At 52.4% G+C, this 24,504-nt stretch overlaps 1 protein-coding gene across 1 annotated transcript in view; it reads right to left on the reverse strand.

The window, feature by feature from the left end:
- Positions 1-260: 260 nt before the first annotated feature.
- The window catches only part of DIP2C (disco interacting protein 2 homolog C), a 156,955-nt gene continuing 132,711 nt past the window's right edge, over positions 261-24,504 (reverse strand). The window contains exons 29-33 of the mRNA XM_047066628.1: positions 13,257-13,314; positions 11,101-11,175; positions 8,187-8,361; positions 6,445-6,568; positions 261-3,552 (exon numbers count right to left, since the gene is read on the reverse strand). Of these exons, the coding sequence (XP_046922584.1) occupies positions 3,300-3,552; positions 6,445-6,568; positions 8,187-8,361; positions 11,101-11,175; positions 13,257-13,314 (685 nt within the window). The 3' untranslated portion in view covers positions 261-3,299. The remainder of the gene's footprint in view (positions 3,553-6,444; positions 6,569-8,186; positions 8,362-11,100; positions 11,176-13,256; positions 13,315-24,504) is intronic.

Genomic DNA, 24,504 nt, shown 5'->3' on the forward strand with positions numbered 1-24,504 from the left:
GGCAAAAGACAAGAGCTTCCGGTCGTCAGATGAACAAAGACAACTTGGGTTGGAAGAGTCAGCTGGTCCTACTTCCTGACATGCAGAGGTCCCCTGTCATACAGCTGACAAAGTATTTGCACACAGGACTCATGCTTACTCTTTGTCCCCCAAATCTAGCAAGAATCTGTACACTTCCAGCAAATGTGAACAAATATATTTAGATATATTTAAAAGAATTAAAAAAAAACATTTCACAAAACATGTTGCCATAGGAATTTTTTAAGCAATAAATGCCCACATCAAAATTTAAACATTGTTCAAAGTATGATTATCTGTACTAATAAGTAATGCAACAAATTATGTAAACAGAGTCAGATACATTTCCCATTTCCCTGCAGGAGTCACTTCCTTCCTGGGATTGAACCTGTCCCAGACAGTTTTCCAGGGGACCAATTAAGAAACTGCTATTTTCAGAGCAACAAAAATAAAAGCTTTTATTTGTTCATTTGAATATAAAACAGGCGTTATCACAGATGTACAAAGCTTACTGGTGGTTTAACATACGAGAAGGTTGCCGTCCTTTGCACATAAAAATTTTGTTTGAAACCGTGATTGGTTGAGTACATGAATTTCTCTAACCAGTCACCACACTCTATGAAATAACGCTGCTAACATTCAACTGATAAAAGGGACAGTTTCCCTTGGGTAAAGTGTCAAGCAGGATTAAATATATATAATAAACAAGCACCATGAGGAAGCCGCCCTGTTGGGTTAGGTCTGTGTTTCAATGTTCATTGTGTACCCTTCTTTGTGCAAGTTGATTACACGGTTTTGTCTGACTTCAAAAGCACAAGGTCACAAGACAAACATTGTTACATTCTCATGAATGATTTATCTACAGCACAATTTCTAATACAGAACGATCCTTCTTTATTGCTGAAACGGGTTTCCTTTCCTTTTTCTTGCACAAATGACCTTTGATCCCAGCCCCCAACCCTTTGACCTCAACTCTAACATGAGAGATGATAGGACGTCACTAACCACGTTCACAACCGCACCGCCTTGCATGTGAAGGTCCTACTGGAAGTGACACCTGGTTTGTTTGCTTCCGACATCAGCTAGACCTCACAAGTTATCCTGCAACTGTGTTTCCTAATCAGTACATGATCTGAAGCCTTAAACCATCCTTCCCCTTAAACAAGGTTGGTATGTGTAAGAAAATGTCTTTTTTCTGTGTGTGGTGGGGATTCCCCCCGCCCCTAGTAGGAAGCAGAAGACTGTAGGAATGTGTATCTGAAGCGTGTAGAAATATTCACACAGCAATGAAGTCAAATGATATTTTAAAAATCAACTAATTTGTGGAGACGGAAGGATGCACCCCACATGCAGACAAAGTTCTAAAAAATGCCACTTAAAATTTTGAGAAAACAAGTAGCCTTGGATCTCGGAAGTCAAACAAAACTCTCTTTTAGCAAAGGGCTTACTGCTGGCGCATACAGCAAAGGCAGGTGAAGACATTGCCTACAACGTAACGAAAAGAGAATCTAAAGTTTGCCCAGCAACAATCTTGGTCATGCATTTCTAGCAACGAGAGCCACTGCGGGGTCATACTGGGGCGGTTACGAGATAAATCACGCTTGGACAGCTGATACCTCTTCTTGGCTGGACACAGACGGGCCAATTCAATCAAGGAGTGTACAGGTGAGACATGAAAACCGGAAGGCGTGTGAGGCGGCGGCAGCAGCAGCAGCAGCAGCAAGAGACGGAAATCAGAAACGTGTTATCCACAGGTGGCGAGATGAAGGCAGCTGTGAGGCTTTCTTGCTCCAGCCAGTGGCTCTGTTAGGAGTCCGGGGGCAGCTCATGCGAGTTCCCTGTGGGTTTTGCTCCCGCCGGGGCAGGGAACCCCAGAGAGCTGGCCGAGGAGACGATCTCCTAGGTGAGTCTTTTCCCTTAAAGCTGTTCCGGACACTCTGTCCACTCCATACAGTGGCCATCTGAGGGGAATCAACACAACCCAGTGCAAATGACCACAGAATATCGTTCCTTTTCATACCAAGGACCAAAAGGGGTGACACTAACAAAAATGATGAAGAACATTGTGCAGCGAATTCTTGCAGCTAAGAGAACAGTGCCACACACACCTGCCTTCCCTAATGCCCGCTCCGCGTACTAAGCACATGCTGGCACACCGTTCGCTGTTGCCCCCACGGCAAAGGAAAGATAGTGCACGTTTAGCCTCAAATTCCTTCCCCATCTCTGAGATGGCAATAATTTCACTTGCTGGTCTCTGGTTCTAGAAGAAACATTTAGACCGGGCTACCGGCAATCTGTGATTGCTCACATCAGCAAAGTGGGTGTGAGAGAATCTCTCTTTATCTACAGTACAGTGGAGGGGACACCATGCAAGTGACAGGTTCTGCATTTTAAACTTTAAAATCTCCTTTGTTCATTAGTGAATTTATATTTCATATATATATATTTGTTGTGATACTATCCACGCAAGATAATACAACACTTTTTTATATTAGCAAACATTACAAGACTTTAATGTTCTTGAATGTTTTTTCTCTTTTATACTTCTAAAGAGATCAAAATAAATTAAACGTTTTGTACATAATTACATATGAAGAAGTTAACTTATTTTATCTTTTTAGTTTAGTACAAAGTTATCTGCAAGATAGTTGCCGAAATACACCTTATGTATAATTCCTTCTCACTCTATGCTAACTTCCAAGGCCTATGCTAGCCTTTGTTTCTTCAGTACATTTCCGACAAAGAAAGCTGCTAAACTCTAATTGGAAGGTGCTATTTGGAAGGTTTCCTCGTACCTCAACAAACTTTCCTAAAAGGATAAGATCTAGCAATGGCTTAAATCAGTAACAAGGTCCATGTCATTAAGATTTCATGACACATTAAACAGAGAAAACAATTCTTTGTCACACTACATAAATTGTTTAAAAGAACCCATCTTGAGGGCAGAATATTTTTTAATTGCTATTTTGGCTTAACAAAATACCACATTTACGAAGAAAGCACTTATCCAATAATTAAAAAAAAAAAAAAGAAAAGAAAGTTTTTGAAATGGGTTTTCCAACAAACTGAAGGCAGTAATCCAAAGTCCTTCTGAGCAAACTTCAGTGGTAAATTCACATTTCACATTTCACCCCCATGCCAACCAGGACTGCTGTGGAGTCTCGCTGAGGCGTGACCAAAGGCTCCATCCCGGTGAATGTTGCCCTCGTGTCTGCAAACTTCAGTGACACTGAGAAAAACGTTTCCTTCCCTGGAAAGGTCCATGGGAGCCAGAGACGAGACTACATGTTGTAGGCCACATAGATGGGGTCCAGCTGGTCGGCCAAAAACCCATCACGCAGGTGCATGCGCTGCTTCTCTCCCCGGGAGTTGATGGGGATCACACCGATGTCCACCACAACCACCACCCCCACCACCAGGTAGTGCTCCTCCAGGACCACATTGGTCACCAAGGGGACCAGGTCCAAGGCTTCTTGCTCTGACCCATCAAGCTCAACCACCACCACCAGCAAATTTGTCCAGGTGAACACAGCGCTGCAAGAGAGAGAAAATCATCACTACACAGCGAGGTTTTTATTGAACAACTAGGCTTTCTTGTCAACAAGTCCCATCCATCTGGCTCTCTTTGGATGTGCCTGTGCGCTGCCCATCTCTCCGAGCCCACGGCCGTCAGCTCATTAAGTGCCGCACACAAGCCTGTCGCTGGCGTTTTCTAACGGCGGCACTCGTGGTGGCTGCTGCGCGTGCACGTGATCTCTGTGCTAGGCATCACCCTGACAGCGGCCCTGCCCTCTGCCCTCAGCCGCTGCCGAGGGACACGCCGTGGTCGGGTAGCACGGGAGCCCCACCACCTGTGCGCTGTGCCCCTAAGGTGAAGCCTGTGTCCCCGCCTTGGGCCTGGGGCTGGTATGCAAGGAGGCCGGGGGTAAGTCAGCAGAGGCTGGAGAACAGCTGAGGCTTTGGGGCTGGTCCTGCCCTGCCTGTGCCACAGTGGGAGGGGGGCACTGAGGGAGCACGAGCAGCATGGAGAAGAACCGCTAGCTTTGTGTGCAGCTGACCACGGGTCCCGTCACACTGGGGCCAGCTAACCCAGTGGGCAACTGCACACACGGGGGCACAGTAACTGTTTCTAGTACGGAGTCTGGGATGGGTTGAACGCAGCAAGAGGTGACCTGTATGGGGAACAATTCCTTAAGAACATCAGAGATGGACCCAGAAGTATTCTATTTGGGATCTTTCAATGGAAGGTCACCCGGAGTATTTGGTCCGGCCAGTCTGTGGGAGCCTAAGCTCGGTGCTGCTTTACGCTGCCAGCCACCTGAACTTCTACGGTTGGTCGTTAGAACGCGGTAGGAAGAGGGCGTTAGTGGCCACTGCTCCTGGTGCACATGCTCCACTGGCCGCGGAGGTCAGAAGGGTCCCAGGGCGAAGGGGCTGTGTGCAGGAGGAGGCCAGGCTCCAGGGGCCTGCAGGGGGCTGCTGGTATCTGCCTCTCCAGCCAGATGCACAGAGGTTCTATGGGGCAGCAAGTGTTTGGGAACCTCACTATGTTTTCTAAGAGCTTCAGAACACATTTATTCAGAAAAAAAAAACTCCACACATCTTGTTTAGAATGACCAGTAAATATATTAATGTGGAAGGAAAGAGCAGAGAATGTGTTCGACAGATTACTGCTTCTGGGTTTGGCCTGGTGATAAGCGCGTGTACCCAAGGAAACAGTCCTGCCGAGGTCTGTTCCCAAGATGTGCTGGGACTCTTTGTGACTCTAAAATATTGCTCTGCATGGCCCGAGTGAGCCCATCCTGAGTTTGTGATATCACAGGTTAGATACACATAGTAGCCACTTTGGGCATAATTTAATTATAGCATTTGACACTGAGGACACAGTATTAGGAACCAGGCTGGATTTCTGTATTGGGTGGCGGAGGGCTTTGCCAGGAAGCTGTGGGCGGGCCAACATCTCTCTCCTTCCAACAGAGCTTTCCTAGGCCCAGAGATGTCAACCTCTGGAGACGACGGATGAGAAGGGAAAGATGTGGCTAGTGGGACTGTGCCTCTGTGCACAGTCACATCGAGAGACACAGGTGTCAGCCTTGGTCCGAGATACCTGACAGGGTGCGCTGGCGGAGCAGCACAGGCCCGGTGAGGGAAGGAAGAAGGAGCAAGAACGACATAGTAGGCTGCACTGGGCGGTTGCCGGCGGACAAAGCCCAGCACAATCAAGCCGCTGTCTTTCCGGTGCACACGTGAACACAGCGGAGCACGGGGCCTGATACGCCTCGGGTGAGGCCACACAGCAGGTGGCAACAGCAGTGCTTAGAACAAAACCCTGAACCCTGGAACAGAAACCACAAGGGGCAGCAAGGAGCACCTGCCACAGACCTGTGAGGGGCAGACAGCCCTTTGCAACTACACAGAAAACGCTAGAGGGAGGCGGTACAAACCAGTCTGAAGTATTTTCTCACAGACACAGAGCTGGAAGGCTGTAACCGGGGTGCGGCCCGGTGCCATTTCTGGGCCGGGGTCTTTCTAGGGCTTCCGTCTCCTGTCTACACGCAAGCGGACAAGCAGCTTCCGCAGATTCAGGGAGAGCAGGCACGCGTCCAAGTCTGAAGCACAGGACCGTGCGGGGAGAGATGGGTCTCCCATCTCTTCCATCCTGCCAAGCTTTCTGTGTTCCCGTTCAGTAAACGCCAACAGATAACCAGCCTGCAATCCGCTCACATGACGCAATGAACCATCTCAGGCCAATCTACCCACGAGGAAAAACTGCTCACAAGACAGTTCGGAACGTGCCTCCCTTTGGGTTCGAGAGCAGCTTCGTCAGGCCTCTGCTGGCTCCGGGACCCACCAAACGCACAAACCTACAGCTACGGGTGCTGAGCCACTTTTCACTCTTAAACGCCACGTGAAGGCGCTCCGTGAGCTTGAGGAAGGGCTCCACGCTGCGGTCTCCAGGCCAGCCCCAGGCACCGTGGGCCACCATCAACACCGCCAACCAAATGGACCAGGGAGGGAGGGAGGGAGCCCAGCTCCAGGAGGACAGGCCCCGGGGCCCCCGGCCTGCTGGAGGGCATCTGGTGTGACTGCCTCCCATCTGAGCCTTACGGCCTGTGAAGGACCCTCACTCTGAAGTGCCTGCTCGTGCGCCTGTGTGCAGTCCGTTTTCCCCATGTGACCCTCTCGCAGACTCAACGCAAGTAAGTGACAATTTCCGGGACTCGCTCTCCAGGCGCATCGTTCTCAGGAAAACACGCTATCTGTGGACTCTACGCCACGAGTGCCCTTTGGCGGCTAAGTTATCAGCCCCGAAGGTAAAGGTCTACAATCCAAAGCCGAGGCTCTCCTGCACAGGCCCCCCGTCCATTCCCAGTGCCACACAGTCTCTGTCCCGTGCCACTGTGCACACGCCCACCCACTACTCACCATTCTGTGACGCTTTTATGGGCTCTGATGACTGAGGTCTCGATGTCTATCGGGTGATACCTCATCCCCCGCAGCTCCATTGCCTCATCCAGAGCCCCCACCACATACAGGGCATCGTGGCGCTCTGTGTAGGGAACGGAAAACGTGTGTGAACTTCGCCACAACGGTGCTCGAGCTGCTTGAAAACAAAAGTCTGAAACTACTCCGGACTGCGAGATGCAAAGGAGTGGGGCCACTGAGCGAGGGTAGCAAGCTCGTTTCTACCAGGGTCGCTGTGCTCCCAAGGAAATGGCCGGGCCAGCACTGCAGTCTCCTGGGAGGGCTGCTCTCACACCTGTAACGTCGCTCCGCACCTCCACACCACGGAGTAGAGTGCGTTCTCGGACCAGCTTCTGTGCACCTGCAGTAGGCCAGCCCACGTTCCTTGCAGCCCTCAGCCCCAGTGGGGCCGGCAGACACACCCCAACCCTCAGAGTGCTCTCCCAAAGCCCTAGGGTCAGGGTGCAGCAGCAGAGCCAAAATTAAACCTGGTTCCCTCTGATGTCATCACATGAGGTCTAAACTCATTCTACCTCTCAGTAGGAAAAAAAGCAGAGTTTCTGATAATGCTCATAAACAAAGATTTCCTTAGCTCATGTAACTGTGAAACGTCTTCTCACTCATGCAAACCTCGGACAGTGGCAACATGCGGTCAGTCCGTCTTTCCTTAAAAGTAAGGAGACACCCTCAACCTTTAGGGTGGTAAGTATATCCGAGAGTATTTGAAAGAAGCGATCGACATACAGAATACCAGAAAAGAAGTCTTTTCCAGTTTTAAGTCAGATGAGATGAGGACATTTATTTGCTGGCCTCTAACCATTAATACAGCAGGGACTCCAGTCTTTTGGGGGGGTCACAAAGCTGAGGACGACAGCACTGTCCCAGCACCCCCGACCCAAATGCCACAGGGTGGGACCTATCCCACCTCCTGAGGAGGTCCTGGGAATCCCAGATAACACCCTCCAATAAAATAGCCTATGGTTTTCCCAAATTGCAAACGTGATACAAACACGATGCCAAAATATTTTTGTGCTTTGCTTTCCCCCTAAATTCATGCCAGTTCAGCCCGGCTCACAGAGCTCCCGCCATGCAGCTGTGTCTGGAAGCCTTCTTGAAAGTCACCTCCTGGGACTGGGGTCTGACAGGATCTCACCAAGATATCTCTGCTCCCATCCTTTGAAATAACGGAGTCCTGCCTCTGTTTTGAGTAGAACTGGTAGCTGAGACCTTAACAACAAGTAGGACTTTACATTTTCATCTTTTGTAACTTCCCTGCCTGGCACCAGCCGCCCTCAGAGGCGGGAGCAGCAGCCTCCGTGCGACCACGGCCCGAGCGCCTGGCTACCTCTCCCTTCCTGACAGGCCACACTGTCAGGTCCTGCCGCCACCGCCCAGCTGGGGTTGCGGGCGGGCCTCGTTGGGACTGGGCGGCTGCAGGAGGGGCGGGGGGTCTGTCCACTGCACTTAGGGGCGCGGTGTCACGGGCAGGGCACACTCTGGCTCCCGTGAGAGCACACAGGACACGACGTGCGGCTTCAGCGTGGACACTCTCACACCCGCCATCCTGTCTTCCGTACTCAGCTGCTTCCTGGCTGGTTTGCGGCCAGCATGTGCGAGGAGCCCCTGGGGCTGGGGTCCCAAACCCACACAAGTTCTCAGGGCCTGGGGACCTGGCTTCTCGACCCACCTGCCTGGGCTCTTACCTCCATTTGCGTCTGTGAGCTCCGTCCTCCGCAGGAACCCCAAATAGCCCGTCCGCGCCCAGACCGTCTGCGTGTCTCCGAAACTTAACCTTGAGTTGAAGTGGTCTGACTGGAGGGACTCGTCTCCATAAATGGTGAAGTAGCCACTGGCGTTGTGGGCACTGTGAACCCAGATCTGTTCAGGAAGCAACAGAATTGGGTGAGTTCACCCGGGAACATCCCTGGGGAAGAAACTACGGGCGCAAGGCAGCAGCTGATCAAGGCGCCCTCAAGGCAGGAACAAGGCCACGTGAGTCTCACGCAGGCTTCTGGGGGGAACACAGAGGCACGAAGCAAAGCACCAAGCTGTCCACCTGTGGAGAAGCTCGTCAGAACAGGAAGGGTTTGAAAGGAGGCACATCAAGTGAGCGATGTTGTACTAAGCAGTTTCCTTGCACTTATTCGAATATAATGATTGTTTCTAAAAAGCAGTTTGGAAAAACGTCGAAAACTTTTATGATTTATTTTTCCCTTTCACGTGGTTTGCACACTTTTGGGAACATATTCCAAGACAACAGCAGAAACCAAAACCGACTCAAAGAAGGAAAGGTGTGAAATATCAAGAAACAAAACAGCCCGTGTGTGTGACACTTGGGCAAATGAGAAAGAGCAACATTTTGACTCAAAGTGGTGACCATGTGAGTCATGCAGAGCCGTGGAAAAGACTCGAGGTTAAGCCAAGTAAGTCCCTGAAACACGCGTAAAACTGCATGCAATGCGGTCTCTGCAGGGAAAAGAACCAGAAGTCAGGGTCTTCTGGACCACACAGCGTTTAAAGACAAGACGTTCTGAGCTGGGTTGTTTTCGGGATTTTATTACACTGAAAAATGGACGAGTGAGAGACAGTCCACCTTGTCTGCACTGTCCCGTGGCTCTCAGACACTGTGGCACAGCCACAGCCACCCAGTCAGTACCTGCTGAACAAACCCAACCCCAGAGTAAAGGAAAAAGCGACACCATCGTACAAGGGCAATGAAACTTGTTCCTTCTTCTCAGACACAAAATTTCCTGGTGGAGACACGTTCCTGTTCAGAAAACCAGAGTGAAGTGGGCTCTGATGCCCGGCTGGAGCCGAGGCCACTGGCTAGACAGCGGCACAGGCTGGCACCCTCTCCAGGCACCCAGGACAGCACACTGCCCTTCCCAGTTTCATTCCTAGGAACTGACTGACTGACTGAAGTTTATTTATTTTGAGAGAGACAGAGAGAGTGGTAGAGGGGCAGAGAGAGAGGAAGAGGGAGAATCCCAAGCAGGCTCCTTGCTGATGTGGGGCTCGAACCCACCAACCGTGAGATCATGACCTGAGTCGAAACCAAGAGTCGGACGCTTGACTGGCTGAGCCCCCAGGGGCCCCGAAACAGACTCATAAGTACAGAGTATAGACCGTGGTGCCAGAGGGGAGGCAGCGGGCAGGGGCTGAGTGGGGGGAGGGGATCGAGAGGTAAAAACTTGCAGTCAACAAAATCTCAACAAATCTCGGGGATCAAAACTGCAGCACAGGGAATGTAGGCAATGGAATCGTCATCATGTTGTGTGGTGACCACACTTGTCCTGGTCAAGAGTCACATCACTGTGCTGTGCACCTGACGCTAACATGACACTGTGTGTATCAACGGTCCTTCAAGTAAACAAAGCCGCTGCGCCCCTCTTCCCGGTGCCCCAGCGCGGTGGCGCAAGCACACATCACAGGTGGCTGAAGGAATGACAGTGGTGAGTCCTGACCACTGCTCACATCCCAAATGCCTTTTCTGGTTGGGCTGCTGCTTAGCCCTTCGTGGGAATCTCTCGATCACGTCTGAAGATCAGAACTGAGGGGATAAAACACTGTACAGGTCTTACTGAGGAATCTCCTTTAAATATGTTCCTAGACGGGAGCCCGTGGGGCTCACCAGGCTTAACGCCCGCAGTTGCCTAAGCGTCCGACGCTTGGTTTCAGCTCACGTCGTGATCTTGCGGTTTCGTGGGGTCGAGACCCGCGTCAGGCTCTGTGCTGTCAGCATGAAGCCTGATTGAGAGTCTCTCTCCCTCTCTCTCTGCCCCTCCCCTCACTCACACTCACACTCTCAAATAAGTAAGCTTAAAACAAAAGAGTCTGTTGGTTGAGCAGTGGTGTTTTTAATAAGCTGTTAGCGACGGCAGCAGGTCCGTGGGCAGCTGGGGAACCTCTGTGAGGAGGGAAGCTGACCATGTGGGGCAGGTGACACGGCAGCAAGGACGTGGGCATTAGACCCAGTGCCCGCGAGGGGCTCGGCCTTGCCGAGAACAGGAGGGAAGGTAAGTGCACCGTGCCCCTTTCTGATGTCCCTCCCACTGGCTGAGTGGGGGAGGGGGTGATCTAGGGCAGCAGGAAGGGGGGTCAACCAGCGTGGGTTTCCTCCTAAATACGAGCGAATGGGTCAAGGCCACTGTTGACTTTCTGACAGAGGAAATGCCTGTCATTCCCTAAACTGCGACCATTTACTGACACTCCGTGGTTCTGGGCTGTGGCCTTGTGCCCTGGGCATGTTCTCCATGGCTGTCCTGACGCGCTTCTCAGCACTAAGTCGGCAAGCGTGCGGGAAAGGCAAGAGCTAGAACGTAAGGAAACTCACTCCACGTACGTTCACTATCCTCTGCCCTAAATTCTTTGGAGAGGGCCATTCACACTTGCTCACGGAAATCTGCTTTGCAACCCTGAACTTCGGTGACTCGTTCTAGCGGTAAAGCTTATTTTCAGGTTCCTTCCCAGCCAGTGACTTGACTTGAGGCTTAGCGGTGCTTCCAGGTGTTGAGGACGACCCGGCGCGTCCAGCAGGGCGGTCATTTGGTCTCAGAGGCTCCATCTCCGAGCACGGCCCGCAGCTCGCCTCAGCCGGGCGGACACCCCGGAACTCACCTCACCCAGGTGGGAGTCGCCCAACGGTCCTTTTGTTTCTGGATTGGCAATTATGATCCGAACCCCCGGGAGGATCTATGTGGCAGAGGAGAACGTTCTGGTCAGTGGACAGACAGGCAGATGCCACACCAATCAACCTTGCTGTGGCCTTATGCCACATGCCTGTTTTCCTTTCTAAAACTGTCTAGAAAGTGGTATGGCCTTAAATCAAAATTACATACCATAATTACTGTGTGACAACCGCATCTTACTGTAATTATTACTACAATGATAGTGCCTGTATTAAAGTGATCTTCACATTAAGAATCTGGGGACACCTGGGTGGCTCAGTTGGTTAAGCATCCACTCTTGGTTTTGGCTCAGTTCATCCCATGGTTCCTGGGATTGAGCCCTGCATCAGACTCTGCGCGGACAGCGAGAAGCCTGCTTGGGATTCTCTCTCTGTCTCTGTCTCTCTCTGACCCTCTCCCACTTGCTCTCTCTCAATAATAAGTAAACACTTAAAAACATTAAGAATGTGACTAGAAACATGATGACTGATACAACTTAGCATGATGCATGAAAAATAGGAATTTTCAGACATTTCAATTAACTTTTCAGTTGTGTTTAGTATCGTGCCTGACATCATGGCGCGTGAATGTGGATGAAGGGGGAGGTTTGCAGTCGGTGCTGAAATAAGGAAGTCACTCGTGGATCAAGGTTTCGGAGGTGAGTGTGGACCGAAAAGTGAGGCAGGTGTGGTGGAAGGGAGCAGGGTGGTGGCCCCTGCCGTGCTGTCAGGCGTGTTCTGACTAGAGAGCCTGGACAGCCCTCTCTTTCCTCAATCATGCTTCCAACGTTCTCCTTCCTGTCGCTGTCTTTTATCGTAATATTCGTATCAACCATCTCCTTTTTTTACATTTTTTTCCATGTTTATTTATTTTTGAGAGAGAGAGAGGAGACAGAGCATGAGGGGGTGAGGAGCAGAGAGAGAGGGAGACACAGAATCCGAAGCAGGCTCCAGGCTCCGGGCCGTCGGCACAGAGCCCGACGCGGGGCCCGAACTCACGGACGGCGAGATCGTGACCTGAGCCGAAGCCGGACGCTCAAGCGACTGAGCCACCCGGGAGCCCCGACCATCTCCTCCTTAATGGAAGTTTGGCTTAGAGGCGTTTTGAATTTCACGGAAACCACATGCATCTGGAAGCAAAAGCCGATTCTGCAAATTTGGGATGAAGCCGTGTGGGTTCAGTTAGTCGGACCTTGTAGGGTTGAGCTTCAGTAAGAGCTCCTGGAACGGGTGTCCCGTCCCCTAGTCTGAAGCGTGACACGGTGGCTCTGGTCTCTGTGTCTCGCTCAAGGCTGAGTTAGGGCAGGTAAGCACAGGGTTCTACCATGAGAACCAACTTAGCAGCAAGAATTCCCACTGGCGCTCACACTGACACAGATGATAAAGGATCCAGAACTGACAGAAGATGCTTCTGGAATTATGTCAAGTGGAGAAGAGATAGGACAACGGGGGCCAAAAATGAAAAAAGAAATCTTCGCTTTGGTGTAAATATACTTCTCACCCTCAACTTGTAAAAAAAAAAAAAAAAGACAAACAAAGAAAACATAACCACTGTGGCAGGAACTACTCCTCCCCCCACCCCACCATAACCCTTCCTTGCCTGCTTTCACAGAAACCGATACCCGGGTTTATAGCGAGGCCCATACACGCTCAGAACCAGTATAAGGTTTCTAACTTTTCTTTCAGCCAGTGTGACCGTGTGACCGGACTTTGGGTGGCGGTACTTAAGTGTGCACAAGGCAACTCAGAAAACTTCATCTGCATCTTCCCTTTCCTCCTTTTTCTGCTTCTCCTCCTGCTGGCTGGAATGTGAAAACGATGGCTGGAGCTAGAGCAGCCACTTTTGACCCTGAGGTACTCTTAGGAACAGAATCCATGCAAAGTAGAACAAGACAGAAAGTGCTGGGGCCCCTGGAGGTTTCGTTTCTTTTTTGTGAAAGAGAAGAAAAACCTAACTTGTTTAAAATACTGTTGTTTTGAGTTTCTGTACTCATGGCCAAACGTATTGTTAAAAATATTCTAAAAAACACATTTCTTAAAATGTCAAAGCTCATACGCTAAGACTCAGGTTTATGGAGAAATACATCTTTCTTCCTTCAATACTTACTTTTCCTGATTCCATCAGGGGCAAGCTGTGAGGAGAGCCTCTTTCCACTAAACGCACTCTACAAAGAGAAAGAGAAGGTATGACTTGGCCGTGTTCTTGAGCCTGTGGTTCCCTTCCTCCACACTTAGCATCTGCCTGGTCAGTGCTGGTCAGGCTGCTGGGGGGCACTGTCCAACGCAATGCACTGTTTAGATGTCCAAGGAAAAAGTGATCCCACAGCGGATGTAGCTGTGCTCCGGCAGGAACACGGAGAGAGACACAGGAGGGGCCACAGAGAACAGAGGCCAAGTCCCGTTCGCCAGTCATGCATGACCACCGGGAAAATGGTTCTGCCTGGACAGGAACCAGGACTCAACTCAGCACTTGCAGAAAAGGAAAGGCGTACGGGTTAGACTGGAGCGCGAACGAGCTCCGGCCACGGGGACAGTGGCCCAGGTCCGCGGAGCACAGAATCGACCTTCTGAACCAGGTGCATCTGACCCCCACGAGGACTGGCCAATTTAGACGGCAAAACCCTCTAGAAAAGAAACTCTTTTCCACTAAAAAATACTTAATGGTGGCTCAATCTTAAGAACCGTGGATGACACTGGTGCTGGTCACAACCACAGCTGGCTGAACCCCCGCGGTGTTCTTTCTGCCACGGTACAAGACTGGGACGCTGTCCCTTCGCCTAGGGGCACTTTTTGTTCACAGAGTGCCATGCTTGATACTAGGGATACTCGGGGCACAGCAGTGAGGGGTGCTGGAGGCTGTGTCTCTGTGTCCACGGAGGAGGGATGCTCACCACCCCTGAGCCACCCTCTGCGTGGTCACAGCCATCCTCCTGCTGACTGGCACGTGCTCTGGAGACGGGAGGGGACGGAGAGAGGGGCAGGAGGCCTCAGAGGGGACCCCTGGTCACAGTGTGGGGGCGCACGAGGCTCCCTCACAGCCGGCCTTTGCGGCACGTGCAAGTGGGATGCCACGGGGGCGGGAGGGTGGTCAGGGGCAGGGCCGGGAGGGAGAGCACCTGACCGGTGGCGGCAGCAACGTGATGATGTGCAAGAGCTCACCATCCCCAGTTCGGGTTGGACGACAGCCACTAAGATCTCTGGTGCTGGTCTTGGGAAAGGCTTTGATGCTAACGACAGCAAATGAGGGCTATCCAAGGAAAGCAGCCCAGATCTTACACACCGCTGCAACGGTTCCAGAACATGCCAACAGGCTTAATGACATGAAGCATCCAAGATAAATTACCCCCGATGCAGCGACAGAACTGTAAGCGACAAATGCTCTCAGGACCCAGGCGGGATTGTGCTCACAGAGGCCGGGTCAGGAGGCTGGGACCGCTACCCTCAACTAAAGCCAAGCTCGTCTGAATGGTCAGGTGACGTGAACACGCCTGTGTCCAGTGGCTGGCCGCACAACTGTGGCTTCAGGATGTCAGCAAGGAGCTACAGACGGAGAAAGCTGCAGGGACAGGAGGCTGACCTGGGTGGGAAATTGTGAGTCGTGTGGCTGGGGAAAGACAGGATGAAGGAGCAGGGGCCCAGAGGGGGTGGGCTTGGCATGAGGTCCCAGCACCGCACAGCCCGGTCTCCGCGCAAGCAGGGCTGCTGCTCTCTGGCTGGGGGTGGGCGGCGGGCCCGCGACGCGGCCGGGCTTCCCCACAGCCCAGCGGGTCCGGCTGGGCAGCAAAACTCCTAGCCAAAAGTTAGGGCTGTTTTGGACACACTCCCACTCTGCCAGCTGTCCACGCAAAGCCAGCACAACCTTAGGATGTGGGAAACCCCTGTCAGGCATTTTGGACGTATCCAGCAGCTGTGACTGCTGCATTAGGAGGGTGAGGACCCCGGACAGGGCACCTAGAGTCACCAATTGAGCCAGACGCTTGAAACAAGGAAACAAGAGCAATGTCCCCGGACTGTGCAATTTGGTGCCCAGGATGTCCACGGCTTTTCCTTCTCTCCCTCCGTGCAGGCTTCTACCTCGGCCTGTGCCTGGACAATCTAGGGCGAGATGACACGGGCGTGGGTCTCCTCCAGCCAGTGGGGCTCCTGGCCACGTGCACGCCGGCTGGCACCTGCCTTGCCAGACGGTGGCCTCCTTGGCCCTCTTCCTGCTTGAAGAGTTTACGCGTGTCCTGTCCTTCCCTGTACGGCCCTCAGCCTCTGAGAAAGCAGGCGTCTCATCTCAAATGTGGAAGAGAGGAGGATCTACCACGAGGAGTTTCTTCTCTGGCCTTTGTTAGAGCTTCCCAGGAACGCAGGAATGGGGAGCTGGAATCACTCAGGGTTGCTCTGATGTGAAAAAGTTACAGATCCTACTGGCAAATGCCACAGAGGGTGGTCCTACATCCACATGAGAAATATCCAGAGAGTAAAATGAAAAATAAAACAGCCTGACGGAAAAAGGCAAGCTGTGTCCTCAAAGAGCCGGAATGCACGTCTGCAGCCCACGGAAGGAGGAATCTTCCCCGCTTGTAAGGGAGATGCTGATACCGAGCGCTGGACGGGCTGCAGGGCGACAGCGGGCACCCGGGCGAAGCCCCGCTCGGCCTGACCTTCCCAGGGTGGGAGGGTGCTGCTCACAGGTCGGGTGAGCTCCGGACATCCTGTGCACCTGCCAGGCAGGGTCCGGGAGATGCCCCGGGCCTGTGCCGCCATCAGCACCGCTCTCTGGAAGCAGCCTGGATGGTCACAGCCAGACTGCAGCTCGCGGGGGAGGCTGCAGAGGCGGGCGCCCTGCCCGAGAGTGGGCTTGGCTCCGTCCCACAGTGAAGTGAGATGGTAAACGGAACCCTGTCTCCCGGGAGGTTACAGAGAGACCGAGCCTATGATCAGATCATTCTCCGGGGGACTCGCGTGGACGTGGCAGAATCTGTCTGACACAATTCAGGACCTGATTAAACCTGTCAGCCCTGGGACCAGGATTTTCCGCCCCTTCCCTTGCTGCCCCCCGTCCACTGCTGCTGGCCGTCAGCGCACCTGCTTCCCCACCCCCCTCCAGCCCGCTGTGCGGCGTCAGGAAGGGCCTGCCTCTGACGCTTCCAAACTCAAGCACCAACCCTGGACTTCCGAAAACATGTTTTTCCCCCGAGGCTGTTAATACGGACTTGAAGTTTAGGCTTTCGCTAGAAAAGAAGAAAGGGCAAGGTAGAAAGTTCACGTGGGGAGACCGGTCACTCCCTACACAATCCCTCCCTTGTGCGCTGTCCTTACTCCCATCTGAACCTCACCCTGCACAGCTGCAGCCACCGGAGTGACGTCAAGGCGCTACAGACACAGGGTGCTGAAGCAGGAGGTCCGTCTGCAAAGGGCTCCTTCCTCTGGCCTTGCGGAAAAGGCTGGGGGAGGGGCTGCTGCAACCTCACCGCCCCCCAGCACGCTGCCCCCTCCTCTCCCTGACACAGGGTGACAAACCACGACTGTCACCCAGGGGAGGTGAGCACCTCCACCTGCACAGCTACCGTCACCCGCTGGCAGGGTGCCCATCACACCACCGGCTCAGGAGACGGGAAACAATCGAGAAATCACACTATCTGTCCCCGTAAGAATGACGGCAGCTGCCGCCGCTGCTGCCAGAAATGTCACTTCGGGAACACGGACGAGCCCGGTGCAGATGTGTCCTGGGGGGGACAGACAGAGGCCGCTGCCCGGCCCCGGCCCCCCGGGGAGGTCTCCGTGACCTGGAGGGCGTGCGGCATCCACACCTGCCATCACCACGACCCGCTCTGCCACAGCAGCCAGCGGAGGGAACGGGACCCCGGGTCTGCCCCCGCACCCAGCAGGCCACAGACGCACAGCTGCAGACTGGGGGCCTTCCAGGCCCACGTCTACACGGCAGCGTCTTCCAAAACAGCTGAAGCATCTGCAGGACGGACCATAGGGCCGCTGGCACAAGTTTTTCAGAATCCCAGGAGAGGGAGGGGAGGTTCCAAAACACGGGATGTCATGCATGTTCCGGACCCTGGCTTCAGTGACCCGAGGGGCTAGGGTCGGATTTTGTCCCCAGCTTCCCGGCAGCTGGGGCAAAGGGAGGAAAAATGAGACAAGCCTCACGGTCGGTCGAAGTCTGGATTCTAACAGCGCTGCGGGTGAAGCCCTCCCAGAGGGGGCCGCTAGGGGCACGAGGAAACCGCAAACACAAGGGGCATCACGGTCATGCCCCCACAGGAGCGAGGCAACAGAACGCTCCCCAAGCACTGCTGCCCCTAACGGAAGATCTGCCCCGGAACCCGCGCTCAGAGCTCCAGGGCACACGTAGCCCACGGCACTGCCACCAAGCCGGCAGTGGCAGGGGTGACGTGGAAGCCCAAAACCGCGTAAAGCCACCCAAAATGAGTGACACCAGGCACAACACAAGACGTGCTTATCTAACACAGCCACAGGACAAAGCAGCACCGAGCGTCCCGGGTGCCCCTTCTACGATCACGGGTCCAACACGCTCCTGCCCCCAAGGTCCCCTGCCACCGCTGGGCCCAGACATTGCTCAGTGCAGTTCCTCGTCTCCCCCTCAGGCTGACGGGAGCCCAGACTCCTCCTCTTCTGTTGGGTCTGTCAGCGGACACCCCAGCCGGAGGTGCGGGCCAAGACCCCCTGTCCGCTCATAAGGCTTTGATGGCAAAGTCATCTGAGGTAATTAATATGTTTCGAGAGCAGCGTTTGATGCACAGGAAACCTGAAGGAACAGCTCAGGCTCTCCCTCTGGGCCCCCAGCAACGACCGCGGTCCCGGACACACAAACGCGCCGCGGTTCGGGAGCCACACCAGCCCACGTTTCCTCAGCTTCCGGCTGACGACTGTCTTCTGGACCCCACAGGACAGCTGGTTCCCACGTCTCCTTAGCTCGTCCCAGCTGCTGCAGTTTCTCACAACATCCTCGTTTTCCACGACCTTGGTAGTTGTGGGGGCAGGGGCAAGGTGCTGCGCAGAGCATCTGGCATTTCTCACGGGGTTACTCCGCGGTTGTGAGCTGGGGGAGGAAGCGCTCTCATCACGGACACCCCCACCCGTGCCGACCCTGACCTGCCACGAGGCTGCCAGGTGCCGCACCGAGCGCCACTCCCCCCCCGCCCCGCCGTCTAGGGGAAGATGTTGCTCTGCGTGCCCACACGGGCCTCGAGGGGGCTCACGACTCCCACTGCCACTGGCCAAGCTCACACCCCAGGAACAGGGACTTAAGACAGGCTGTCCTTCTAACACAGGAAGTGGAAGGAGCTCAGGGCTGCGGGCTGGTAATGTGCCCCCAGGGAGACACAGAGATGCCTGCATGGAGCTGGGCGCTGAGAGGCACCGGGCAACGTGGGAGTCCCTCCGGCTCTTCTGGAGTTTGCTTCTACGCCCCACGGGACACCTCTGGTCCCTTTCTACGTCGATCCGCGTCTGCCAGAAATGGTTCTGGTTCTGCTCCCTCCCACAGTAAGCGGTTGGTTAACTTACGTGCACTCTTCCCTTTTGAGAAAAGAGTGACCTGAGAAATCATTCCTGGACTTCACACGTTAAGAGTTTTGTTTTTAAAACTTTTTCTCTTTGAAAGTTATTTCAAAACGGTGGAAAACTTACAAAAATGAAAACAGTACAAAGAACTGTTTTAACATCCCTTACTCGGATTCACCCATTGCTAGCATTTTACTCATTTGCTTAACCATTTGTGTGCTCTCTGCCCTGCTCGCTGGCTCGCTCTCTCTCTCTCACTCACACACACATGCACACACGACCCTTTATTGCTAAGTACTTTAGTATGCATTTCCTACAACGATGGATATTCTCACGCACAGTCACAGGACAGTTGCCAACTTAAGAACGTCAACATTGATCTGATATTTTCATCTGCGGTCCCCATTCCCATTTTGTCCATTAGCCCAATAATGGCCATTACAGCACTTCCTGCGCCCCCGCCCCCTCCCCAAGTATAGGACCTGCTCAGCACCACATTTTGCATTTGGTTGTAATGTCTCTTCAACCTCCATCAACGAGGAACATTTCCAAGCCCTTTCTGTCTTTGTGAAATTGACATTTATGAAGAACACAGCCCCTAGCCTCTTAAAAATGTCATTTAAAACCTTTTAACTCAAGATGGAACAAACACCTAAATGCAAGAGGTAAAAGCATAAAAATGTTACAATAAAACACAGAGAGTAAAAGTTTTACAACATCGGGTTTGATAAAAAAGAAAAGAAAAGAAAAGAAAAATCCCACGACACCAAGAGCACAGGCAGCGAAAGAGGGATAAATTGGGCCACATCAAAATGAAAAGCTCTGTGACTGATAAAGTCAGCGGAACGAAAGGCGACTCAAGGAAGGGCACCAAACATGCGCAGGTCGTTTATCTGATAAGGGACTGATATCCAGAGTAAAAAGAAGTCCTACTGCTCGAAAGTAAAATGATTTAATCAAGTTAGGCAAAGGACCGGAACAGACATTTCTTCAAGGGGGACACGCGAATGGCCAATACGCACGAGAAGATGCTCAACATCACTGGTCATCAGGGAAACGCAAATCACAACTACAACGAGATACACTTCACACCCACTAGGGTGGCTACTACACCAAGAAAATTACATTAACTGGCGTTGGCGAGGATGCAGATACTGCTGGTGGGAATGCAGAACGGTGCAGCCACTGTGGAAAACGGCCCGGTGGTTCCTGGAAGAGGTAAAAACAGGACTACCCAATGACCCAGCAGTTCCACTTCTGAGTATATACTTAAAACGTTTGCAAGGAGAGTCTAGGAGAGAGAACTGCACACCCATGTTTACGGCAGCTTCGCTCACAGTAGCAGACAGGTGGAAACCACCCAAGTGCCCACCAGTGGATGACGGATCAGCAAAATACGGTCCATCCCTACAACGGAACGCTATTCACCCTTAAGAAAGAAGGAACTCTGACACACGCTACGACATGGATGGGCCTCGAGGACATGCTGGGGAATGTGGTCAAAAAGATGTGACCACTCGTTGACCTGTGAGCTCGACCCGGGCACTCAGAGGCTTTTCACCCCTCCTCTGTCTTTGGAATGTGGGTTCCACGTGCCTTTCCTGCTCCCAGTGGCTGTTCCAAGGACATGGCCTTGGAGGGTGACACGGTGCTGGGAATATGACTGAACTCAGTTGGGGCCTCTCTATGATCTTTTAAGATCTGGTGGGCAGATGTGGGGATGCATTCGTCTGGCTGTCACCCAAGACAAGCCTCGAGGGGAATTCCCATGCTCCTTATAACTGCCACCTGCCTCACCCCCCTTGGAGGGGCATCACCTTCCCTCGGGCCGCGCTGGGTTGCACCTGGGAAGCTCCGGGGAGGTTGTACACAACAGACACTATGCTCAGTAGAATAAGCCAGTCGCAGAAGGACAGACACCGTGTGATTCCACATGTGAGGTACGCGGAGTAGTCTAATCACAAAGACAGAAAGTAGAATGGGGGTGCTGGGGCTGGGGGCAGGGGAGTCAGTGCTTCATGGGGACGGAGCTCCGGTTTGGGAAGAAGAGGCAGTTCTGGAGGCAGATGGTGGGGAAGGGTGCACAGCAACGTGGACGTACTTAATGCAGCTGAACTGTGCACCTGAAGGTGGGACGAGGGTAGGTTCTCAGTTAAAATTTAATCATTTGGACATTATTTTGGGGTCTCTAATTCGTCGGGTTCTCAACAGGGCTATGCTTGTCTGTCTGGAGGATCCTGTCTGGAGGTCCATCAGTCCATCTGGCTCCCCCGGGGTCTGTTCTGAGCTTGTCAGTTCTTTGTGCCTTTAAGCAGAATGTTCCAGCACACAAGGACGAAGGCAAGAGCACTCACCAAGTTGCACGCCTGCTTGCAGTTTTCTGTAAAATCACAGGTAAGCAGGAGGCGTGGGAGGAAGTCACATGTCACTTCAACAAGCCGACCACGAACGAGTCCCATCATTTCGTGGCGCCTGTCACACACCCAGCCCTCAGCTCTGGCCCCGTGGCCCCCGCACCAGCCCTGAGCAGTGGTTGGGCCTGCGTCCGAGCAAGCAGCCGGGTTTTCCTCCACAAAAAGACTATCGAAGGATGAGTTTACTGAAGCAAACAGATGCTTCACTTCTGAGGAAAAGTATCTAGGATTCATTCCTTTTAAAATAACTTTCACTTTCTAATGAGACAGTGACTGAGTCTCTAATGAGACTGAGACAGTAATAGGACAGCCACATGTGAAAGAATTAGGTGGTTGCCCTTGGCTTTACATGGACTTGTGAAACATATTAAGATCCTATCATCAAATGGCATCCAAACATTTTGTTACGGTGGTTATTTTGTTAACAGTGAGAGCAGGGTAACTTAGCAGGATATAAAGACACAGGTTGAATGAGCGGGCCAGGAAGAAAGAAAGAGGGTTTTCACAGGCCTGTATTTTTCCACACCTACCAAAACACACTACTGGCCATTTAATTAAATAACACGGCATGTGTGTGTACATAAACACGATGAGGAGGGAAGAGAGGACAAGGAGGTGACGGGGTGCTCACCTAATGTGGGACAGCTGGCATTTCCTTCTGAGCAGTTCGTCTGAGGGAGCAGGTACAGTAAGAACAGAGGCCCCGCCCCTTGCGGGGGTTCTGCCGGACCCTTTCTCCTTCTCGAGGCCTGAGATCATGAGCACGCGTGAGGGGGCCTTACCCTACGCCACAGAACTGCTGCCAGCTGGCAGTGACGGACCCCCTGCATGGCATGCCCGGGAGGGGCTCAAGGCACCCTGGCCACGCGGGCTCACCGCTCACGACTAATCGGGAGACTGTGAACAACTTCTTCTGGAAAAAGAAACTGCAGGAGGCAACCCTCTGCAGTGGGAGATGTCCCCCATGGAACAGGCAGGGAGGGAACTGAGTCCCCCGACTGTCAGAGAAGAAACACAGCGCTGGTAACACGGTGGCCGTGAGAACGGATGTCTGATTTTAGGGCAGGGTGGCCAGATTCAGCATAGAAAAATACAGGGCGCTTGGTTAAATGTGAATTTCAGATCAACAATGATTTTTAGAGTACGTGTCTATCCGTGCATATGTGGGACATACTTGTCCTAAAAAAATTATTCCTCTTCTCTCTGAAATTCGAATCTAACTGGCTGTCCTGTATTTTATGTGCAACTCCAATTTACAGGATTTGGTGGTGGTCTTCAGGACAAGATTTTTTTTTTTTAATATTTTAATATTTTAATTTTTTTTAACATTTATTTATTTTTGAGACAGAGAGAGACAGAGCATGAATGGGGGGAGGGCCAGAGAGAGAGGGAGACACAGAATCTGAAGCAGGCTCCAGGCTCTGAGCTGTCAGCACAGAGCCCGATGCGGGGCTCGAACTCACGGACCTGACCGCGAGATCGTGACCTGAGCGAAGTCGGACGCTCAACCGACTGAGCCACCCAGGCGCCCCAGGACAAGATTTAATGAAGAAGCCCGTGGAACAAAAACTAGTCATTATGTTACTTATTTTTTTATTTGTATTTAATTATTTAAATTTGGTCTTTACTGAAAAGAGACCACAGAACAGTTTCTCAGAAGAACCTAAAATGTTCTAGAAAAGTAAAGGAACATTTAATCAGAACTCAACAGTGTGTTGAATTGTGGAAGGGACTCAAAAATCTGTCCCAATCATTCAGAACTGGGTGGGAAGGGGAGGCCAGAAAGAGGGCTGGAACTGGCATGTTCCTCCGGAACTCCCTCCCTCGTGCTGGGGACGAGGGCCCAGGAGGTTCAGGGACTGGGTCTCAGGTCACACTTCCAGGTGGGGGCAGAACCGTGCCCAGATCTCAGTGCCTCCGTCTGTGGTTCCTCCTTTTCCTCTCAGGATCTCCTGACGGGACAGCAGGTGTCAGAACGGGGTGCAAAGAGCAGAAACAGCACTGGGTTTAAAAGGGGTACAGTCTCTAAGGGATGACGGACGGGGGAAAGTAAACAAAGAAAGCAGTCGAGGGGAAGAGCCTGCCTCCCCCATCTCCTGAAGTTTCCTTAGTGCGAGGCTGGGATGCTGCCCTGCCTCCCACACCTGCCCAGGGCCTCCTCAGATATGGCTTTGGGGCTCTCTGCCTGCACACCCAGCCCAGAAGGAGATTTCGAGAGGCTGTGTGCACTGGGTTGGACTCTGAAGAGAGGAGAAGGAGACAAAAGGGAATAATGTCTTTTTTTTTTTAACGTTTATTTATTTTCGAGACAGAGACAGACAGAACATGAATGGGGGAGGGTCTGAGAGAGAGGGAGACACAAAATCCGAAACAGGCTCCAGGCTCTGAGCGGTCAGCAGAGAGCCCGACGCGGGGCTCGAACTCACGGACGGCGAGATCGTGACCTGAGCTGAAGTCGGCCGCTTAACTGACTGAGCCACCCAGGCGCCCCGGGAATAATGTCTTTTTAAGGAAGCCACAAACTCCAGAGAAGATTTTGGCCTTACAGGGTAGATGGAGGCTGGAAATTCACCCCGAAATTACCATGTAAGGGACACTTTGCAAAGTGTGAACTCTTCTTTTTTCATCCAGTTATCTCCAGAGGTAAAGCCGTCTGATTTTCAAGTATACTCCGTAAGAAGTATTTCAGGAATGCACAAAACCCGCACCACAACTCTGATCAGTTAAATCTTCGATTATGAACCAGCCACTTAGTTGGCTAAACAATGAATTCAAAGAGCGTGCGCCTGCCTGCAGACAGCCAGAAGCAGAAGTAAGGGTGGACGATACATACTAGTAGGTGAAAAAGCCAATCTGTAACTACACATACGAGGTCCTATCTATCTATCTATACACCCGCAAGAACGATACGTTGTTCACACGGATGAAATTATTTGATCGTCACAACGCTTCTACGATGTGGGTACCCTTGTTTCTGTGTGACACGCAGGGAACAGAACACAAAGAACACACGTGCTCAGGCTCCCCTGCCACAAGGGGTGGCCACGAACCCAGGAGGAACAGGTCCTGCGTCCAATCGAACGGCAGGGAAACTATCGTGTCATCTGCTTCCAGGCAGAACCTCTGGGGTCAGCTCAGTCCACAAAGGGTCTGGGCAAGTCAGGTGCCCGGCACACCTCCCGGACAGCCATAGAGGGCCGTGGGACCAGAAATCAGAGATTCAGTAAGAAGTGTAATGTGAGGTTCTGCGAAGAAGCTCACGCCAATCATACCAGGAGCCGATCAAAAGAAGGGTCTCATTCCAGCTGGTCTGCCTTCATCCAGCCCCCTCCTGCCACAGACTGAGTCACAAGCCCACCTATGCACTTCTGTTCTGTGCCTACTTCCCACGGGATGCTGACCCTTGGTTAACCACTG

The sequence above is a fragment of the Lynx rufus genome, unplaced genomic scaffold, assembly GCF_022079265.1.
Source record: "Lynx rufus isolate CCGP_SWC_20201006 ecotype Redwood Valley unplaced genomic scaffold, mLynRuf1.p SCAF_7, whole genome shotgun sequence".
Lineage (NCBI taxonomy): Eukaryota > Metazoa > Chordata > Mammalia > Carnivora > Felidae > Lynx > Lynx rufus.